Source organism: Sturnira hondurensis, unplaced genomic scaffold, assembly GCF_014824575.4.
Source record: "Sturnira hondurensis isolate 20B ecotype Veracruz unplaced genomic scaffold, ASM1482457v3 Scaffold0009229, whole genome shotgun sequence".
In the NCBI taxonomy this organism is placed as follows: Eukaryota; Metazoa; Chordata; class Mammalia; order Chiroptera; family Phyllostomidae; genus Sturnira; species Sturnira hondurensis.
In genome coordinates, this window is record NW_028081860.1 from 126,788 (window position 1) to 148,396 (window position 21,609).

General features: G+C 59.4%; 1 protein-coding gene across 2 annotated transcripts; it reads left to right on the top strand.

Moving 5' to 3' along the window:
* Positions 1-3,655: 3,655 nt before the first annotated feature.
* PLXNB3 (plexin B3) lies at positions 3,656-20,897 on the top strand. Of its 2 annotated transcripts, none has more exons than XM_037056915.1 (36): positions 3,656-3,763; positions 5,154-5,254; positions 7,346-8,389; positions 8,851-9,030; positions 9,632-9,760; positions 9,840-9,940; positions 10,490-10,622; positions 10,788-10,944; positions 11,033-11,141; positions 11,221-11,335; positions 11,499-11,624; positions 11,695-11,835; positions 12,140-12,233; positions 12,317-12,486; positions 12,712-12,863; positions 13,086-13,191; positions 13,945-14,075; positions 14,334-14,510; positions 14,632-14,821; positions 14,961-15,191; positions 15,276-15,437; positions 15,520-15,671; positions 15,833-15,933; positions 16,013-16,236; positions 16,401-16,579; positions 16,862-16,928; positions 17,239-17,566; positions 17,694-17,797; positions 17,887-17,980; positions 18,324-18,502; positions 18,655-18,815; positions 19,069-19,216; positions 19,429-19,493; positions 19,560-19,635; positions 19,757-19,831; positions 20,090-20,897. In XM_037056915.1, the coding sequence occupies exons 3-36, from the start codon at positions 7,355-7,357 to the stop codon at positions 20,192-20,194; spliced, it is 5,697 nt and encodes a 1,898-aa protein (XP_036912810.1). In that variant the 5' UTR covers positions 3,656-3,763; positions 5,154-5,254; positions 7,346-7,354; the 3' UTR covers positions 20,195-20,897. The 2 variants fall into 2 exon arrangements, with proteins under 2 accessions (XP_036912810.1, XP_036912811.1); XM_037056916.1 differs by having other exon boundaries at positions 11,719-11,835.
* The last annotated feature ends 712 nt before the right edge of the window (positions 20,898-21,609 follow it).

Here is a 21,609-nt window from a genome sequence, read left to right on the forward strand (position 1 = left end):
CACCCCTCACAGGGCCAGTGATAACCAGCCTCCTGTGCAGCTGGCCAAGTGGCCCATTCATGTGGATCATGGCCAATATATGTCCAAGGACAGTGGGGAGGTGAAGTAGCCCTGTGCAGAAGGAAACATACAGCCCAACTCCCTTTCTTAAGATGGAGAAGCTGACAAAACAGGCAAAGATTCTCCATGGGTGCCACCAATTTCAGACCAAGGACTACCTGTCATCTGCTTAGGAGGAATGGCAGCAGCCTTTGCACACCCTGTAACATACATAACTTATCAAAAATTGTGTTGCCTTAAGAACAGACACACAGATCAACAGCTGGAACAGAGTAGACAGCCCAGAAATAAACCCAAGTTTCTATGGTCAATTAATATTCGACAAAGAGGACAGAAGCATAAAATGGAGTAAAAACAGCCTCTTCATCAAATGGTGTTGGGAGATCTGGACAGCTATATGCAAAAAACATGAAACTCGATCACGAACTTACACCATACACAAGAATAAATTCAAGGTGGATAAAAGACTTAAATGTAAGTCGTGACACCATAAAAGTCCTTGAGGCGAACATAGGCAGGAAAATCTCAGATGCTCCACGCAGCAATATTTTCACTGATATGTCCCCTAGAGCAAGGGACATAAAGGAAAGGATAAATAAGTGGGACTTCTTCAAAATAAAACCTTCTGTATGGCTAAAGAAAACATTAGCAAAATGTAAAGGGGACCAAATGTATGTGAAAATATACTTACCAATGATATCTCAGACAAGGGTTTGATCTCCAAAACGTATAAAGAACTCACATGACTCCACACCAGGAAGACAAACAATCAAATTTAAAAATGGGCAAAAGGACCTTAACAGAGACTTCTCCAAGGAGGACATACAGAGGCCCAGAGACATAAAAAATAAAGCTCAGCATCACTAGCCATCAGAGAGATGCAAAATAAAACCACAATAAGATACCACTTCACACCATGAATTGAATAGAATTGAATTCAAAAGAATCTATGCGCCCCAATGTTCATAGCAGCATTATTTACCATAGCCAAGTGCTGGGAGCAACCTAAGTGCCCCTCAGTAAATGAATGGATCAAAAAACTGTGGTACAGCCCTGGCTGGTGTAGCTCAGAGGATTGAGCACGGGCCTGCGAACCAAAGGATCGTGGTTCGATTCCCAGTGAGGGCACATGCCTGGGTTGCAGGCCAGTTCCCAGCAGGAACCCACAAAAGGCAACCACACATTGATGTTTCTCTCCTTTCCTCCTAGTCTCCTTCCCTTCCCCTCTAAAGATAAATAAAATATTCTTAAAAAACTGTGGTACATTTACACTATGGAATACTACACGCAGAAAGAAAGAAGGAGCTCCTGCCCTTTGCAACAGCATGGATGGAACTGGAGAGCATTATGCTAAGTGAAATAAGCCGGGCAGTGAAAGACAAATACCATATGATCTCACCTATAAGCCAAACCTAATCAACAAAACAAAAAAGCAAGCAAAATATACCAGAGACACAGAAAATAAGAACAAACTGACCATAACCAGAGGGGAGAGGGGAGGGAAATAACAGGGGAAAGAAGGGAAAGGGTCATCAAAGAACTTGTACAAAGGACCCATGGACAACGCAAAAGGGGAGTGGGATTGAGGATGGAAGGTAGGGGTGGGTGGGGTGGGGGAAAGTGATGGTAGGAAAATGGAGATGACTGTATTCAAATATTAATAAAACAAAGTGATTAAAAATTGTGTTGCCTGGGGACAGATTTATTTTCCTTTGTGGAAAGATAGGAAAATGTTCCCAATGCTGGCATTGAAGATGTCTGTCTCTCCTGAGGCCCCCAAAGACATATGTGGGGGGGGCGAGGGCAGGGAAGCACAGGGTTGGAGAGAGGCCCAGATGACTATGGGGACTCTGAGGGATGGTCTTCTAGTTGTATTGTTCAGAGCTCCATCCCCATCATCCTGTGTGCGCACACACCTGGAGCTTCTCAATCTCTCCCTGGCTCTTTCTTGGACACCTGGCCCTTCCCCATGTTCCTGATCTCCCTTCCAAGTCCTCTCTAATGACTGACACCAGCCCCCTAATCCTCCAGTCACCCTGAGCTAAACTTCTCACACCAGTACTCCAACAGCTCCACTGGCCATCTCCTTCTGTCTGTAGGCCCTTGAGTCCTCCTGTCCTTCCTCCCTTCGGTTCCCCCGCCCCATGGAGAGCAATGCCCCAGCAGAACAGATGGAGGGGTCTCCGGATTCTGCTGCATTCACTGCCTACGCCTCATCCAATACCAAGTCTCCAGGATTCTGCTCCCCCAGAGCATGTCTGGAATGCATTCACCTGTCTCCTGGCCCACCTGCTCCAGGCCCCCCGAGCTTCTCCACCCCATGGCCACTAGTCTGCACTTGTCCAAATGCAAAGGCCATGGCCAGGTAAGTCCAAGTTCTCCCTGAGTTGCTGACCTCTGTACCCTCAAAGCCTACCTTGACCACCTGTATGCTCCAGGTAGGAGAACCCACCCCCCTGGACGTGTCACCTGCAGTCTCAGCCCCAGGCAGTTCCCATCTCTCCTCCTGCCCAGTACCTGCTTCATTCATGGTTCAGGGCTGCTGGACTGATGGTTAAATGCACGGACCCTGTGGTTGACTCTTAGCCTTGCCACTTAGTAGTTATGCAACCTTGTGTAAGTTTCCTAATCTCTCATACCTCAGTTTCCTCTCTTGTGAACTGGGAGAAATAGCTATACCCCTTTCTGGGGCCATCAGAATGACCGAATAAGTTAATATACCCAGAACATTTAGCCCAGCCCCAGTACCTCAGGAGGGGGAGTCATAATAGTAGCACTCGTGTAAGCTTAACTTGAACCTCACTTCCCCTCCCTGATGCCCTGAGCGTCCCCAGGCTTCACTGCCCCTCCTTGTGCCTCGTGGTACCCTCCACAGGTGGGTTTTTCTGACAGCGGGGCCTTATCCGACAGCAGGGTAAGTAGTTCTACCAGAGACCCAGAAGACTTTCTTTAATTAAAATTTTTCATTTATTGATTTGAGAGAAAGGGAGAGGGAGAGAAAGAAATTGAGATTGAAGTTTGTTGTTCCACTTCTTTATGCATTCATTGGTTGATTCTTTTTTTAAAGATTTTTAAAAACTTATCTTTAGATGGGAAGGGAAGGAGAGAGGGAGAGAAATATCAATGTATGGTTGCCTCTCATGCGTCCCCCGCTGGGAACTGGCCCCCAACTCAGACATGTGCCCTGACTGGGAATCGAACCACGATCCTTTGGTTCGCAGGCCTGTGCTCAATCCACTGAGCTACAGCAGCTGGGTCATTGGTTGATTCTTGTACACACCCTGACTGGGGATTGAACCTGTAACCTTGAAGTATCAGGAACTGAGCTACCCAGCCAGAGCCAGAAGACTTTTGAGGCAAGGGGAAGTGGACTCTGTCTCTGAACAGCACCAGTAGGCACTTCATGGAAAGCTATGAAATGTTTCCCTAACCACCCGATAGGAGGGCACCGCCCTGCTCTCACCTGCTCCACTCAGGTGCCCACAACCTGCCCTCTGCCGTGCCCACCAAGGCCGGCAGAGGGCAGCAGCACCCTGCCCTGCTTCCTCAGGCAAAAGGGAGGGCGGGGAGGGGCTGGGCTGCGGCCCGCCAGGATGAGTCGGGTTGGGCACGATTGCATTGTGGGGAGAGAGGCCGAGACTCCACAGAGACGTACTTCTGGCACCTCCAGCTGCTCCTCAGTCCCTGCTAGCAGCCCACCCAGGTAGGCAGGAACCAGGGCTGGTGAGGTAAGGGGTACAGGGGCCTCTGGATTGGGGGGCAACACCTCAGGATGTGCTGGGACCTGGGAGAAGCCAAGGGTCCACAGGACCAACTAGTTCTGATCTGGCCAAGGCCTTGGGGGCCAGCCCCAGCCCTGTGATACTTCCTGGTGCCTGGTTGCACAGTGCCCCCCAGGGGGTGGCCCTGGAGCTGAGAGGTAGGACCCAGAACTTCTGCGCCCAAATGGGAGAACTGGCTTTGCCAAGGGCAGGGAACAGGGTAGGGAGGTGGCCCGCCTAGTTCCCTGCCCCCACAGCCACTCAACTGGCCCAGCCAGGTGGCAGCAAGCCCTGCTGCTGCTGCTGCTGCTGCTGCTGCTGCTGCTGCTACCGCTGCGCACGGAAGGCAGGGACTCCCACCTGAGCGCACCTGTCCCAGAGCCACGATCCAAAACACTAGTCTGCTGGCTCGGTGTGCAGATGGTACTCGGTGAGGGAGGCAAGGGAGCCAGTCGCCAACAGTCTTTTCCCAACCCCATGCATGGAGGATGGGTCTAGGCCCTTCCTGGGATGGTGTTTCCCTGGGGGAAGGGGAGGGGGAGGGGCACAGCCAGTAACCAGTTGCCGCACCCGAAGCTGAGGGTTGGGTTCCTGTGGGCCATACCCCTCACCCCCTTCTGTGCATCCTCTGCCAGCACTGTCCACTACCACCAGGATGTATCTGGCACAACGTTGCCAGTCCCCAGAGGTGGGGCTGGATGGGGACAGCCCTATTGCTTGCTCTCTGGCCAGTCTTATTCTGGGCCAAAGGGGCGGGGGTGTTGGGGAGAAAGTCTCCTGGACGGGCTGCCTTTGTCAGCGTCTCCCCTGCCCCCAGTGTGGACAAAGGCAGGCATTGAGGGCCAGGACTGGCACTTCAGCCAGGCACCAAGACGACAGAGGCTGAGTCTGGCATTGCAGGGACTCAGTGCTCTGACCCTCCTGTGGGGGCTCTGTGGCCTCCCCTGCGCCATTCACAAGGAGGAGCTCGCTGGCTGACACCAGAGGGGTGGGGCTGGCTGTGTGGGTCTCATTTTTCTGGCTGGAGGAAACCCTGTCCCTTTGTCCCCAGATCCCAGGGGGTGTCTCTCTGAGGGCGGAGAGTGGCAGGGAGCTCCTTGGACAGAACAGCCAGGATGGGGGGAGAGTACCAGATAGTGGGTCCCTGGCCTCTGGACAGAGGGGACATTGTTGAGTTGGAGGCAGGGCTGCCTTGGCCCGGCCACTATTGACAAAGCTGCCAGCTGTGGTGGAGCCCGGCCACTAGGCCCTTGCCCCCCTCCAGCCTCCTCGTCCCGTCCCCCAGGGCCAATGTGAATGGGGCTGAGCCTCAACCGTCTCCCTCCCACTCAGGGCAATGCCCCCCACAGCAGTCTTGTGCCTGTCACCACTCACTGGCCTGGGGCAGCTGAAGTGAGGAGGTGTGCTTCCCTCTGCTGTTCCCCTTCTCACTGGTGAGTGCCTGGGTCCTGAGTCCCTGGAGATGCCCTGGGGTGGAGCAGGGCAGGTAAAATAGCACAGGGGAACCTGGGCATGGGGCTTCAATGTGCTGCACCTCCTGGCCACAGCGTCTCTCTACCCTGTCCCCCCAACGCCACAGACACTGCCAGTGATATCCCAGGTCTAGAGGAAATGGCCCTGTCTCTGAGCCAGGCCTGACCTTCCTGTCTGCGTTACCAAGATAAGGGCCTCTGCCCAACTAGCAGGCCTGGGAGCCCAGGCATGTGCCTCTGCTGGCAGGCTGTGGGGCACTGAGTGACCGTGGGCCTGCTGGGCCCACACGCCCAGTTGTGCGGGATCCTGGCTCAGCTTAAAACCCAGCTTCTGGCCCCTTCTCTGTGGCTCTGGGATTGAGGGCAGGAGGAGGGAGGAACAAGAGTCCACCAAGGTCTGGGGGTTCTGCCCTGTTGGCATCTCTTTCTTTGTCTCTCTCGCCTTGTCACCTAGCAGGCCAGCTGGGGTTGTTGGGTCCCCCTGCTGGGAAGCAGGGCTCACACTCAAGCCCCCACCAGCCCCCTGGGAGACACCTCCAGACTGGGTTCCAAATGGTTCCAAATTGGTGGGGGCCGTGCCTATGCCTTCTCTGGGTAGGACTCCCTTCGAGCTTTCCACCCTTCCTCCCCGACTGCCCTCTCCTCTGTCAAGCTCTCTTCCTGGCTGTCTTCTTCTCACTCCCCTCTTTTCTCTCCCTCCTACTCCATATCCACACTCTTGGTGCCAGGCCCCAGTGGACCCTGGCAGCTGGGGCCCATGGAGCAGGGGGACAGACCTCCTGTACCTGTGTTGTCTCTTGGTGCCCTCCCTCCTCCTCCCCTCAGACTGGCTCCCAGCTCTTCCACAACCCCTGCCTCACCACCCCCCAGCTGAGTCTGGGACCCTCACAGCCCTCTGTGGTATGACCCTCTTCTCCTTGTCCCTGGCTAGCCCTCCACCCTCCCTGACACCTTTGGGGCAAGCTGGGGCAGTGTCCAGCCGTGTCTCAGCCTGCATTCCTCTGACTGCCTCAGTTTCTCCCTGGCTCTTTCTCCTCTCTTCAACACTTCCTCTCCCCACTGGTGAGGGTTCCTCTTTGCTGCTGCCCTGGCTGCCCAGGGCCAGTTAACTCTCCCCTGTCTGCCTGACCTTCGTGCCCCTTGTCCCTGTGCCTTTTCTCATCTCCGTTGCGGGCACAGGACCCTCCCCCCCCCCATGATGTGGCTTCCACCAGCTTTCCTTCTCTCATATCCTCTTCTTTAAAAAATATTTACTTATTTTTAAGAGAGGGGAAGGGAAGGAGAAAGAGAGGGAGAGAAGCATCAACGTGTGGTTGCCTCCCCCTACTGGGGGCCTGGCCCAAAACCCAGGCCTCTGCCCTGACAGGGAATCGAACTGGTGACCTTTTGGTTCGTAGGCTGGCGCTCAATCTGCTGAGCCACTGTAGCCAGGGCTCACGTTCTCTTCTTTCTCCGTGCTCCTGCTCCTTTTCTCTGTTGTCTGGGTGCTTCCCACCCCGCTGCCTCCCCTCCTCTCTCCTCATCACCACGTCTTCTGCCCTGCTCTGCTCTCCTCCTCTCCATGGTCTTTCCTGTCTTTGTCACTGCCCCGGCTGTCGCTGCGTCCTTCTGTCCTTGAGACTTTTCAGGATCTGCCCCCCTTCAACAATCCAAATGCCTATAAAGTAGAAAATGAAAGAAATTCTTTCCTTCTGCACGCATGTGCCCACCAGCCCCATCCGTTGGGTAGTCTCTGTCCCTCTTTCTGTCCTCCTCGCTCTCTGACCCCTGCGTCTCTCCCTCTCTCTGTCTCTCTGCTCTTTCTTTGCCACTCTGCCCCTCTCTGCCCTCTATCTTTCTCTGTTCCTGCTTTCTGCCTCCTTCTCTCTGCCTCTCTGTCCTTTTCTCCTCCCCCCTTTTTTATCTCTGTCTCTCTTCTCAGTTCTTCTCTGCCTGTGGTGCTTTCCTCGCCCCTTCTTCCTCGGTTCCCCTCACTGCCCTCACTCGTGCTGGCTAGGGGTGGGGAGGCAGCGCTTCCTCCCACTGGGCCTCAGGTGCTCGGCTCTCTCCCAGGACCTTGTGATGGCTCCCTGGTCTCCTCTCGGCTCCCACCTACTACTCCTGCTGTTGCTGCTGTGCCCACCGCTGCCCCTGAGTCAGGCCCATCACTTCTCTGCACTCAACACTACCTTCAACCATTTGGCACTGGCGCCCGGCCAGGGCACACTCTACGTGGGTGCGGTGAACCGCCTCTTCCAGCTCAGCCTCGATTTACAGCTCCAGGCTATGGCTGTCACCGGCCCTGTCTTCGACAGTCCCGACTGTGTGCCTTTCCGTGACCCAGCTGAGTGCCCACAGGCCCAGCTTACTGACAATGCCAACCAGCTACTGCTCGTGAACAGCCGGACCCAGGAGCTGGTGGCCTGCGGGCAAGTGCGGCAGGGTGTGTGCGAGAAGCGGCCCCTTGAGGATGTGTCCAAGCTGCTGTACCAGGCCGAGGACCCTGGCGATGGGCAGTTTGTGGCTGCCAATGCTCCAGGAGTGGCCACAGTGGGCCTGGTGGTGCCTGCACCAGGCCGGGACCTCCTGCTGGTGGCCAGAGGCCTGGCGGGCAAGCTGTCAGGAGGGGTACCACCCCTGACTGTCCGCCAACTGGCTGGGCCACAGCCCTTCTCCAGCGAGGGCCTGGGCCGCCTTGTGGTGGGAGACTTCTCGGACTACAACAACAGCTACGTGGCGGCCTTCGCCAACACTCGCTTTGCCTACTTCGTCTTCCGCCGCCGTGGGGCCCGGGCACAGGCCGAGTACCGCTCCTACATTGCCCGGGTCTGCCTGGGGGACGCCAATCTTTACTCCTATGTGGAGGTGCCCCTCAACTGCCACGGCCAGGGCCTCATCCAAGCTGCCTTCCTCGCCCCGGGCACCTTGCTGGGGGCATTTGCTGCAGGCCCGAGGGGGGCACAGGCGGCCCTGTGCGCCTTTCCCCTGGCAGAGCTGGACGGGACCATGGAGCAGGCCCGGCGCCTTTGCTACACTGCAGGTGGCCGGGGCCCCAGCGGCACAGAGGAAGCCACCGTGGAGTATGGTGTCACTTCACGCTGCGTCACCCTGCCCCCTGTGAGTGGCTGCACCCAGGCCCCACACTTGCCTTCTCACCTCAGGCTATGCCCCCTGTCTTTTGGCAGCAGCTCTGGCTGCCTTTGCTGGCTGCCTCATCCGGCCTTGCCTGACTCTTTCCCTGTCCCTTGTGGTCCTGCGGCATCTCACAGCCCAGGGCAGGGGCTGCCACATGTAGTCCCGGGCCGTAGGCAGCTGGACACTCTCATGTGACAATTAACCATAACGTCTTGGTTAGAGGATGTCAAGAAGGGGCCAGCTTGGTCTCCAGGTCTCCTAGCTGTTCTTTCTTGCTCTCTGCAGTGTAAGCTTATCTTGCCATGGGGCTCCCTGGCCCCGCTCTCCATTCTGCCTCGCTCTCTTCTCGCCGGTTGCCTGGCTGTCCTCTGACTAACTCTGGGCCTGGGAAAGGTACCACCTGCCTCTTCTGAGAATTGATTCTCCCCTCCCTGCCTGTCTAGGACTCCCCCGAGTCGTACCCCTGTGGCGATGAACACACCCCCAGCCCTATCGCTGGTCGCCAGCCCCTGGAGGCCTGGCCTCTGCTGCAGTTCAGGCAGCCCATCAGCGCCATCGCAGCCCTACAAGCAGATGGGCACATGGTAGCCTTCCTGGGGGACACCCAGGGCCAGCTGCATAAGGTGAGGCCCTGACAGAAGAAGGGGGCTGCCGTAGCAGCAGCCTCCCGGGCCCTGTGGTCTCAGCACTGCCAGGCTAGGCCCAAGCCCCAGGTACCTCGTCTCTTCTTGGCTTGTGTCCTGGCTGGGCGCCACCTGCTTGTCGTCTGGCTCCCAAAGGCATGGCTTAGGATGACAATCCAGGAGCCTGCCAGACAGCTCCAACTTCTCCAGCCAATAAATGGGAGCGGACAGCCACGGTGGAAGAGGGTGGTATGGTGGCTGGATGGGCAGTTCCTGGTCCTCAGAGCCAGCCTGCCCCCAGAAGTCTCTCAAAGGCAAACTCTTGCCTTCTCGTCACCTGCTTGTTTCCCCACAGCTGCCTTCCCACTCCTGGTGCCCAACAGTCTCACCCAGGGTGTCCCCGCCACCCCAGCTGGGTGATACTGAATGGAGGAGGCAGCGTGGGCAGGCTCGGTGCCCGCGGGCCTTCCCCACCCTGCACGGACGGCCTGGGATCCCCAGCCAGGAAGCAGCACATGCCCTGAACAGTTGGCCTGAGGCCATCTTGAGAGTGGGCCTTGGCTTGGCGGGCTGGCCCAGCCCTGTCCTTTTCATCCCCCAGGTCTTTCTCAATGGCTCCCAAAGCCAGGTGTACCACTCCCAGCAAGTGGGGCCTCCAGGCTCAGCCATCAGCCCAGACCTGCTGGTAGACAGCAGCAGCAGCCACCTCTATGTTCTGACTGCCCAGCAGGTGAGGGCTGTCCCAGGGGGATGGGAACATGAGGCCTGGGTCCCCACACCCACTGCTTCTGTCCCTGCTGCCCATCCAGGTGGACCAGGTACCTGTGGCAGCCTGCCACGAGTTCCCTGACTGCACCAGCTGCCTCCAGGCCCAGGACCCGCTGTGTGGCTGGTGCATCCTCCAGGGCAGGTGAGTGCAGGGCCTGCGCCCCGGTTTGGGCCGACCTGCCTAGTGCAGGAGGCCACACCTGGAAGCAGCTCTGGGCATGCCAGGAGGCCAGTTTGGCTCCCTGTGGTAAATACTTGGTGCCGCTGCTGAGTTCCCCCATGCCGCCCCATTCCACGCAACCAGGAATCTGGTCAGCAGCCCCTTCTCACGACTGCCAAACCTGTTTACTTCTCATTCTTCTAGTCCTACCCGGGGCCAGGCCTCTGTCACGTCTCCCAGGTGTCCCCTCCAGCCCATGCTCCACACGGCAGTTGCAGGAATCTCTATGGCACCTAAGTCAGTTGTGCATACCTTCCCTCCCCAGCACGGCCCCCTCTTACTCACCGTCAAGGCCGAAGCCCATGCATTGGCCACAAAGCCCTTTGTGCTTGACCCCTTCCTCTGGCAGCACAGTCCTTTTCATTCCCCTGCTTATTGCCCTCCAGCTGGGCCATCCTTCCCACCCCCTTGCTGCCAGTCATCCAAGGAGCCTGAGACCCACACAATGACCCACTGGGCCCCTAACCGCAGGTGTACCCGCAAAGGCCAATGCGGGAAGGCAGCCCAGCCCAACCAGTGGCTTTGGAGCTATGAGGAGGACAGCCACTGCCTGCATGTCCAGAGCTTGCTGCCAACCCACCACCCCCGCCAGGAGCAGGGACAGGTGAGTGTAATGCCACCACCTGCCTGTGGGAGTGCCCTCAGGCCGCCCCATCCTCCTCTCCTGCAGCCTGCATTCCTAGTCACTTTACTCTGGTCCCATCTCCCTTGGTGACTTGGTCCCCCCGAGAAGCCCTTGTTTGCTCTGCTTTCCTTGCATGTGCCTCAGGTCACCTTGTCTGTCCCCCGGCTGCCCACTCTGGCCATGGATGAATACTTCCATTGCGCCTTTGGAGACTACGATAGCTTGGCTCATGTGGAAGGTCCCCACGTGGCCTGTGTCACCCCTCCGGAAGACCAGCTGCCACTTAACCCTCCAGGCACAGGTGAGGGGTCCCTGGGGAGGGTGCCTGGGGCAGCAGCTGGAGGGGCAGGAGCCACATGACACACTCTACCACCACCATCCCCTCTTAGACCACATCACATTATCCCTGGCCCTGATGTTTGAGGACGTGGCTGTAGCTGCCACCAACTTCTCCTTCTACGACTGCAGTGCTGTCCAGGCCTTGGAGGTGGCTGCCCCGTGAGTGCTGGTCCTGGCTGCTGGGTAAGCGTGGCAACCTCAGATAGTGCCCAGCCTGAGCAGCCCCCTGTCCCTCCAGGTGCCGTGCTTGTGTGGGCAGCCTCTGGCGATGCCACTGGTGCCCCCAGAGCAGCCGCTGTGTGTACGGAGAGCATTGCCCAGAGGGCGAGAGGACCATCTATAGCACCCAGGAGGTGGGTGGGCCCTGCCGGCTGGGCTCCTTTCGGTGCTCAACACCCCATGACTAGAGGTCTGAGTCCGGGGCCTCTGCTCGCCCAGCAGCCAGCCTTCACGGCCGCTGCAGATCCACCCTGCCCTATGCCTTGCCTAGAGGGCTAACAGATATTCTTTCCCCAGGTGGACGTCCAGGTGCATGGCCCAGGGTTTTGTCCTCAGGTTGAGGGCCTGGCAAGTCCCCACCTGGTGCCTGTGGGCTGGGAGAGCCATTTGGCCCTGCGAGTTCGGAACCTTCAGCATTTCCAAGTGAGCGGTCTGGTGGACGGGGGATGGGAATGGGGTGGGGAGAGGCTGACAATGCCCACGGTCCTGTCAGGGTCCTGACGATGTCCACACCCAGGGTCTGCCGGCCTCCTACCACTGCTGGCTGGAGCTGCCTGGAGAACTGCAGAGGCTGCCGGCCTCCCTGGAGGAGATGGCCGGGGGTGCAGGCCTCATCTACTGCCAGGCTCAGCAGGTGAGTGGTAGCCCCACAACCTCACCTGCCACTGGGCGCCTTCTGCAGCCCCCACATACCCGAAACCCCCTTGCCTTCCAAGCTCGTCCCAGGCCTTCAGACGCTCACCCTCCACATTCCATTGTCATGAGGCCTGCTCTTTGCAGCAGGAACATGATGCTCACAACCTCTGCCCCATGCCTGCAATCTGGTGGGAGATGTGGGCACTGAACAATGGCACCCATTCTGGAAGGAGCATCCCGGAGGAGGCAGGGGTTAGGGGTGTCTTGAGTTGGGCTAGACGTAACCCACCCTCTATCCACAGTTCCACCCCTCCATGGCCCAGCGGGAGCTCCCAGTGCCCATCTACGTCACCCGGGGTGAGGGCCAGCGGCTGGACAATGCCCGTACTCTTCATGGTGAGCTTGGGGGCGGCAGGGCAGGCAAGTCAGGGTGTGAGGCAAAGGGGAGGTGCCTCAGTGTGCTGCCTGACCTTCCCTAGTGACGCTGTACGACTGTGCCGTGGGCCACCCTGACTGTAGCCACTGCCAGGCAGCCAACAGGAGCCTGGGCTGCCTGTGGTGCAGCCACGGCCAGCCTGCCTGCCTCTATGGGCCACTGTGCCCACCTGGGGCTGTGGAGCTGTTGTGTCCAACGCCCAGCATTGACAGCGTGAGCCCCCCCAGCCCCCGCCCTGGCCTCCGCCCCACACTCCTCCCCTGTGGCCCAGTCTCCCGTCCCCTCCCTCACCCCTAGCCCCATCTCCCTTGTCCCTCACTATCCTAGCCTCTCCCAGGTCAGAGGAGCTTTGCCTCAGTCTGCCCAGCTAGCCAGGCACTCCTCACTGCAGAGCAGGTGTGGCTTTGGGGATCCCACGGCCACCCTTCCCTGCTGCAGATTGAGCCCCTGACTGGCCCCCCTGAGGGTGGCTTGGCCCTCACCATTCTGGGCTCCAACCTGGGCCGGGACTTTGCCGACGTGCAGGATGCCGTGAGCGTGGCTGGCCAGCCGTGCAGCCCTGACCCCTCTCTCTACCGCACCTCTGCCCGGTGAGGCCCTCAGGGACTGGCCACCCAGAAAGAAGGGAGGCTTACAGCCAAGAAATGTGGGCCTGGGTCAGATGTGCCAAGGGAGGAGGAGAGGGGAGCTGCCAGGGAGCAGGGTGGAAGGGGCAGGCTCCAGGCAGTGGCTGGCAGGTGGCCCAGAGCTCCAGCCAGGGATGGGCCCAGCCCACAGGGGCCCTGAGCAACTACCAGGCCTCTGTTCCTCAGGATTGTGTGTGTGACATCTCCTGCCCCCAATGGCACCACGGGGCCAATCCAAGTGGCCATTAACAGTCGGCCACCAGGCATCTCAACTCAGCACTTCACCTACCAGGTCAGTGCCCACCCTGGGATGGACCCCACGCAGAAGGATAGTAAGAGGGAAGGGCAGAAAGGCACGGACAACTAGATGAGGATTTCAAACTTGACCTAAGAGTAGCCAGAAGTATTGCTGCATGTCCAGTAGGGAAGCTACATGGTCTGAGTGAAGGACCGGCTGGGAGCAGTGGCGACGCAGTGGGGACAATGCTGGCAGCAGCTGTCCAGGAGGGAAGCAGGTGGCAGAAGTAATGAGGGCAGAAGGTGGGCGGGCCAGTCTGGGACTCGGAGCTGTTGGGACTTGCTTCGGGCCCGGCTGCCTGTGGATACAGGGATGGGGGAGAGCAGGGAGGCCTTCAGGTGCTAGCCTGAGCCTTAGGTGCCTCCTGGGGACATTTGGGGGACCAAGGAGCCCAGGGCAAGAGCAGTGCGGGTCAGGGGCGGGTTAGCATTAGGTTAGCATCTGCTTGGCACATACAGCACCCCAAGGAGCAATTGGATCTCATAGTTTAGCATTTAGGGGTGGCGGCTGGGAAGTGCAGGCAATGGCAGAGGGGGCCTTGGGGGAGCAGACATGGTAAGGAGAGAAGAGCCCCCACCCCGGTGGGCAGGGCAAGAGGAGAACTGTGGGGCTATAGAAGCTGAGCAATAGGGCTTCCAGAAGGTGGGTGTGGTTGGGCCAGCACCTCACAGCCTTGGGGGCTGGAGCTGAGGTAAGGAAGTACCAGGCTGGGCTGCCCTGCCTGCCCCAACCTGCCCTGTCCCCCAGGACCCTATCCTGCTGAGCCTGAGCCCCCAGTGGGGTCCCCAGGCAGGGGGCACCCAGCTCACCATCCATGGGCGGCACCTCCAGACAGGAGGCAATGTCAGTGCCTTTGTGGGCAGCCAGTCCTGTCCTATGTGAGTATGTCTCTCTTCCTCCTACATTCCAGCCTGGCTGCTGTCAGCTGGAGATGCTCCTTCCGGGCCTCAGTGTCCTCTTATATACAGCAGAAGGGTTGGACTCAGGGCTCCCCAAGGTCCCCATGAAAGTCCAAGAGAAATGGCCACTGTGACCACCCCTGGTGGGCTCTGCTCTAGAGGGAGGCAAAGCAGGGCTCTTGTCGGGTGGCCAGGCTGAAGCTGCAGCCCAAGATGCCAGACCCCTCCCCGCTGCAGCCAGGAGCCAGTGTGTCCCGAGGCCATTGTGTGCCACACCATGCCCCAGGCCAGCCCAGGAGAAGCTGTGGTTCGTGTGGTCTTTGGCCATGCCCAGCGCACACTGCTGGCCAGCCCTTTCCGCTATACTGCCGACCCCCAGCTCCTGGCGGCAGAGCCCAGCGTCAGCTTCCGAGGGTGAGACCCTGCTCTGCTGGGGCAACCTGTGTGCCCTGCCCGGGATGCCCAGAGGTGGGGAGACGGGGCTGAGCTGGGCTGCCCATCACTCCCACCCCTGCTGACTACTATCCTGGCACAGGGGCGGGCGGCTTATCCGAGTCAGGGGCAAGGATCTAGATGTGGTGCGGTGGCCCCTACTGTCCGTGTGGCTGGAGACCACGGCTGAGGTGCAGGCTGCGGGGTCCCTTTCCCGGGACCTGAGGAGGAGCTGTGGGGCCCGTGCTGTAGCTCCCCAGGCTTGTGTCTGGCTTGAGGGAGGCTTGCTGCAGGTGAGCCTCCACCCTCAGTCATCATGGCTGCTACGGGGCCATGCCCAGGGAGGGGGGCAGGGAAGGCCACCACATCCCTGGGGATGAGCAGGAAAGCATCAGCTCACCCCACTTCCTCTTGGCCCTGACTTCCTCACAGTGCTCCACCGTCTGCTCCATCAACTCCTCCAGCCTCCTCCTGTGCCAGAGCCCCGCGGTGCCAGATGGGGCACACCCCCAGCGGGTCTTCTTCACCCTTGACAATGTGCACGTGGACTTTGCCAATGCCAGTGGGGGACAGGACTTCCTGTATCAACCCAATCCCCGGCTGGTCCCCCTCAGCTACAAGGGGCCTGCCCGCCTCAAGCCGGGCAATGTCCTGGATGTGGAGGTGAGGGCTTCTGCCACCACTGCTGTGCAGGGGCTGTGGGCTCAGGCTGGGTAGCCTGGCTCAGGCCCCTGGTCCGTCTCCTAGGGTGAGGGCCTCAACCTGGGGATCAGCAAGGAGGAGGTGCGCGTGCACATTGGTGACAGCGAGTGCCTGGTGAAGACACTCACGCTCACCCACCTGTACTGTGAGCCACCCCCGCGAGTCCCACAGCCTGCCAATGGCTCCAGCACACTGCCGCAGTTTGTGGTAAGGCTGGGCCCTGGGTGCAGAGGTAGATGGCCAAATGGAGCACTGACGGCCCGTGCTCAGGAGCCTTGCCCCCCACCAGGTGCAGATGGGCAACCTGCGCCTGACTCTTGGCCCCGTCCAATATGAGGCTGAACCCGTGCCCTCTGCATTCCCCGTGAAGGCCCAGATAGGCCTGGGCATGGGTGCTGCCGTGCTGATCGCCGCTGTGCTCCTCCTCACTCTCATGTACAGGTGAGGGGCCCTCCCGATCGTGCGCGCACCTGCACAAACTTCCCTCTTCACTTGGAAAGGGCACTGCATGGCAGGCCTCCAAGCAGGCAGCCATCCTGACTTCATGGCCTTGGCCCAGGCAGGCCTGGGTCTGAGGTTAACACCTAGTCCCTGGGCTGCAGGCACAAGAGCAAGCAGGCCTTACGTGACTATCAGAAGGTTCTGGTGCAGCTGGAGAACTTGGAGATTGGCGTGGGCGACCAGTGCCGCAAGGAGTTTACAGGTGGGGAGGAGGCCGTGGGGAGGCGGGCAGAGGGCCCACTGGGGCCTAAGCCCACACCTTGCTGGTTCCTGGTCTGCAGACCTGATGACCGAGATGACTGACCTCAGCAGCGACCTGGAAGCCAGCGGGATCCCTTTCCTGGACTACCACACGTACACTGAGCGCGTCTTCTTTCCAGGGCACGGTGGCTGCCCGCTGCAGCCTGTGTTCGAAGGGCCTGGGGAAGAAGGCCACCGTGCCCCTGTGCGCCAGGGCCTCACGCAGCTCTCCAATCTGCTCAATAGCAAGCTTTTTCTCCTCACAGTGAGGGCCACACAGGCGGGCAGGGGGTCTCAGGGAAGGGAGGGCAAAGAGGTGGGAGCTGGGCACAGGCTGGGCTGGGTGGTAGGTATAGCCACAAGGGTTGGAGGACCCATGGGGCACGGCGCTTCCCAGAGTGAGCACCAGCCCCCCCCTCCACCGCCTAGCTCATCCACACACTGGAGGAGCAGCCCAGCTTCTCCCAGCGGGACCGCTGCCACGTGGCTTCACTGCTGTCCCTGGCACTGCACAGCAAGCTCGAGTACCTGACGGACATCATGAGGACGCTGCTTGGTGACTTGGCTGCCCATTATGTGCACAAGAACCCCAAGCTCATGCTTCGAAGGTTGGCTTTGGCCTGACCTTGGTCCTGGCAGCAGGGGTGGTGGCTCCCTCCTGAGCTGCTCACTACCTTGCTCTGTCCTGGGGTGGGCAGGGCCAAGAACCCCCAGGAGGCAGGTTAGGATGGAAGCCACTGCTATGGAAGTAGACAGGCATCCTCGCCAGAGACGTAGCACAAAGGGCCGACAAGGTGGAAAAGCTCTGCCTCGCCTCTGTTGCCCGTCTCAGCCCAGGGACAGGGTGGCCTTGTGGCACCCATCTCTAATCTCAGGCCTGCTCCCTACAGAACAGAGACCATGGTGGAGAAGCTGCTCACTAACTGGCTGTCCATCTGTCTCTACACCTTCCTGAGGGTGAGAGGAGCCCTGGATGGCACCTTCTGCCCTTGCTCCAATGAGGGACTGCTGCCTGTGGCCTCATTAACCTGCACCCAAATTCTCCCAGGGGCCTCCGGGTGTAAGGGCACACCAATGGGGGCGGTGGGGGAAAAGGGAAGGGCTTTGAACTGTTTTCCCCTGGGCTGGGTGTGAGGCAGAGGCCAGCTGTCATTGCCCGCCCTTACTCTGTGCAGCTGGATGACCCTCCCCACACCCACCAAGCCCTCTGAGCCTTGCACAGCCCGCCAATGCCCTGGTCAATGCTGACCCATCCTAATGGTTGCAGGAGGTGGCTGGTGAACCCCTGTATATGCTCCTCCGGGCCATCCAGTACCAGGTGGATAAAGGTCCTGTGGATGCCATAACAGGCAAGGCAAAAAGGACTCTGAATGACAGTCGCCTGCTTCGGGAGGATGTGGAGTTCCGGCCCCTAACACTGATGGTGCTGGTGGGCCCTGGGGCTGGTGGGGCTGCAGGGAGCAGCGCAGTGCAGCGTGTGCCCGCCCGGGTGCTCGACACAGACACCATCACCCAGGTCAAGGAGAAGGTGCTGGACCAAGTCTACAAGGGTACCCCCTTCTCCCAGAGGCCCTCTGTGCACGCCCTAGACCTTGGTGAGAGAGCCTGCTTGCCCTCCCCTCTTGGGTCTGTTCCACCTGTACAGGCTCGACTCTGCCTTGCTCTGAATGGCAGACTCGGGGAATGGGCTGCAGGCTGATTGGCTTCCCTGGGTCCCTCCAGAATGGCGCTCGGGCCTGGCTGGTCACCTAACCCTGTCAGATGAGGACCTGACCTCGGTGATTCAGAATCATTGGAAGAGACTCAACACTCTGCAGCACTACAAGGTTTGGGGTTGGCGCAGGCTGGGGAGCAGGCCTTCCCACCCCTGGATCAGCCAGAGAAGGACCCCAGCCTCTGCTCCCCTCCCCTCCAGGTCCCAGATGGGGCCACAGTGGGACTTATCCCCCAGATGCACAACGGAGGTGCTGTCTGCCAGAGCCTGGCCCAGAGCTGCCACTCCGGGGACAGTGAGTCCCAAAACCTAGTCGTGCCTATCTGCCCCCAGGAACTTGAGGCGGGCAGGCAGGGGTCCTGGTCATGCCATCACCTGGGTCTCCTCATACCTTGCCAGCAGGCCAGCTGAACCTCCAGGCTGAGCCAAGGGCCTGGGGTAGATGAGGGCAGTGGTGTGTCCTGGTCAGGGAGCTCCAGTGGCATGCGGTGTTGAACTGAGCGAGCCCCTGGGCTTCCACCCTCCTTTCCACATCACTATCCTCTGTTTTCTGGGCCCCTCCTGCCCTGCACCATGCTGCCAAGTGGGGTGGGCGGGCAGCATGAGCATGGGACTGAGGCTGGCATGTGTGTCCTCAGACATCCCCATGCTGGAGGACGGCGAGGAGGGTGGGGTCCGCCTCTGGCACCTGGTGAAAGGCACCGAGGAGCCAGAAGGGGCCAAGGTACGGCGCAGCAGCCTGCGGGAACGGGAGCGGGAGCGGGCACGGGCCAAAGCCATCCCGGAAATCTACCTCACCCGCCTACTCTCCATGAAGGTCGGTGCAGCTAGGGATCTGGGCCCCAGGGGAGCCATGTGACAGGAAGGCTCACCAAGGGGCCCCTGATTGAGCTGGGGAGAAGACACGGCCCTGAGAGACTGTGGGGCAGCCCCATGCCCACTGATAGAGCCCACTCACCTTCCTTCTAGGGTACGCTGCAGAAGTTTGTGGATGACACCTTCCAGGCCATCCTCAGCGTGAACCGGCCTGTGCCCATTGCTGTCAAGTACCTGTTTGACTTCCTGGACGAGCTGGCGGAGAAGCATGGCATCGAGGACCCAGAGACCTTGCACATCTGGAAAACTAACAGGTATCTTGCCTGTTGCCCCCATCCCCGTGCAGATGGGACATGAAGGCCCAGAGGAACAAGGGCATTGCCATGGTGAGGGCAGCAGGACCTGAATAGGAACCCAGGCTTGGAAGTATCATCTGGGTTTCTGGCCACCACCCCGCCCAGTGCAAACTCACAGAACAGCTCCCCGTGGAACTCATGGCTGGGGCCTAGGCTGACGGTGTGCGCTAGACTAGCCGTGCTTCATACCCACGGCGGCCTGTATCTCCAGCCTGCTGTTGCGGTTCTGGGTGAACACGCTGAAGAACCCACAGCTCATCTTTGACGTACGGGTGTCAGACAACGTGGACGCCATCCTTGCCGTCATTGCCCAGACTTTCATCGACTCCTGCACTGTCTCAGAGCATAAAGTGGGCCGGGTGAGAGCAGAGCCGGCTGTGATGGCAGCCAGGAGGTTAGGGAGAACAGGCTTGTGGGGGGACCCATGGGGGTTGGGGGCAGAGCCGACAGTGGGGCTGGGGGAAATGACACATAATGAGGGCCAGGGGGAAGGGGCACTGGTGGTACAGTCAGGGCGACAGGGCCAGAGCTCCTGCACCTCCCCACTAACACCAACCCCTACCCGGAGCAGGATTCCCCAGTGAACAAACTGCTCTATGCCCGAGAGATCCCTCGCTACAAGCAGATGGTGGAGAGGTAGGTGTCAGGGCGTCACGGCTGGGGGTGGAAGCTGGCCACCTGTAACTGCGTCCCCTCCTGCAGATACTACTCTGACATTCGCCAGAGCTCTCCGGCAAGCTACCAGGAAATGAATTCAGCTCTGGCTGAGCTCTCAGGGGTGAGGCATGGCCCAGGGGTACACCTCTCCACATTTGGGAGATAGGGTAGAAGGGGGAGGCTTGAGGCTTGAGGCTTGAAGCCCAGGCTGGGGCCTCAGCCCCTCAATGTGCTGCCCCCAGAATCACACCTCTGCTCCCCACTGTCTGGAAGCTCTGCAAGAACTCTACAAACACATCCACAGGTATTATGACCAGGTGAGACTCGGGTTCCCCAGGGGTAGGAGCACCTCTCTGGGGGTGGAGGAGGTGGCCAGGCCCACCGCTGCAAACAGAGGGGAGGAAGGACCCAGGTTGGGCAGGGTCTTGGCTTCTGTCTAGATTCCCCAGGGAGGCCAGGGGCAGTCCTCGATGGATCCCCCAGCCGCTGCTGAGATAGAAGCAGGGCTGGGTGGCACTGGGCCAGTGGGCAGAGGGCTGGGGGCTCATGCAGGGGACCCTCCTCTGCCCTGGCAGATCATCAATGCCTTGGAGGAGGACCCTGTCGGCCAGAAGATGCAGCTGGCCTGCCGCCTGCAGCAGATTGCTGCTCTGGTGGAGAACAAAGTGACTGACCTATGAAACTCAGTCCGCAGTGGGAACCTGAGGCCCGCCAGCTTGGAGAGCAATGAGCAGGACCCACCACCACAGTGCCTTATGACCCCTGGACCCAGCCAGCGACAGAAGAGGGGCTGGCAGAGTAGGGGGGAATTCCCTGCAACCTCTCCCCCTCCTACCCTTCCTCCCCGCCCCAGGCTTTTTTCTAATTTATAGCAATCCTTCCCCCTCCCCCTCATTATATTTATTTGCTTGCTGAAGAATTGCACCTGGAAATAAAATCTGTCTTTTTAGAAAAAGACCAATTTCTCAGCCCCTTCCTCCCCCTGGAGTCTACACAGCCTTCTCCTCAGCCCATGGCTGTGACTTCTGCTCCTGAGGAAAAAAAGGGTCATTAGGCACCCCCAGACCTCGTTCTCCTCCCTCCCCTCACCTCCACTGGTCCCTGCAGGAAAGGCGCCCCTGCCCTCCTGCCCGCATTTATGCCCACCCCACCCTACCAGCTCTTTTCTAGCGTAAGGACACAGGACCAAATGTCTCCCATCTCAGGCTAACTGCAGTCACTGCTGAGGCCGCCTGTTTCATCCTGACTCCCTGACAGTTCCCACCTGAACTCCAGGCTCCACACTTGCCCCCTACATTCCCTCCTGGGGGCAGCCAGAGTGATTCTCCTAAAGAGCAAAAGGACCCATCAGCCTCTGCCAGAACCACACGCTTGCCCACCCAAGGCCTCCCCTCCTCTCCCCCACCCCAAGCCAATCTGCATCCAGACAAGCCATGGAGGTCACCAGCCCCATAGGTCTCCAGCCCATCCCGCTGATGGCCTGACCCCGACGCAGCCCTTTCCGACTATGGAGGCTTTTCCACCCACCCCCTTTCTGAGGACCCGATTCTTCCTGGTCCCTCGGATACAGCTCCAAAGTCACAAGTTCTGCCTCACCTGGACATCCCTTTGTCACCAGCCACAAGAGGCTGGCGGGACTCATTTGCTCCCCACTAGAGGAGCACCCCTGAGAGCAGGGCTAGTGTGGACAGCTCTCCGTGCCTCCCACTTGGGCACACGGCACATGTCGGTAGAGACGACGATCAGGGCAGGGAAAGGCAGGCCTGGAACAGAGCCGGGAAAGAGACTGCACAGGGTCTTGGTGCCAGAGTCCTCACTGGACAAGTTCCCAGGCTTCCATTTGGCTGGAAGCTCTGGTGGGAAGAAGAGGTTGCCTTCAGATCATGCCCCTGACTCTAGCGACACCAGGGCCCCCAGTGACCCACATTCAGAAAAAGGAGGACACCGGTCTGCCGCAGTTCTTAGGAGTCAATGAGGCACAGGAAAAGTGGAAACCCAGCTGAGAGTGGGCAGGGAGTGGGGTGTCCATGAGATTGTGAGAGGCCCCCTCTGAGAAGGCTCCCACAAGGGCCAAGTGATAAGCCACAGAATGCTC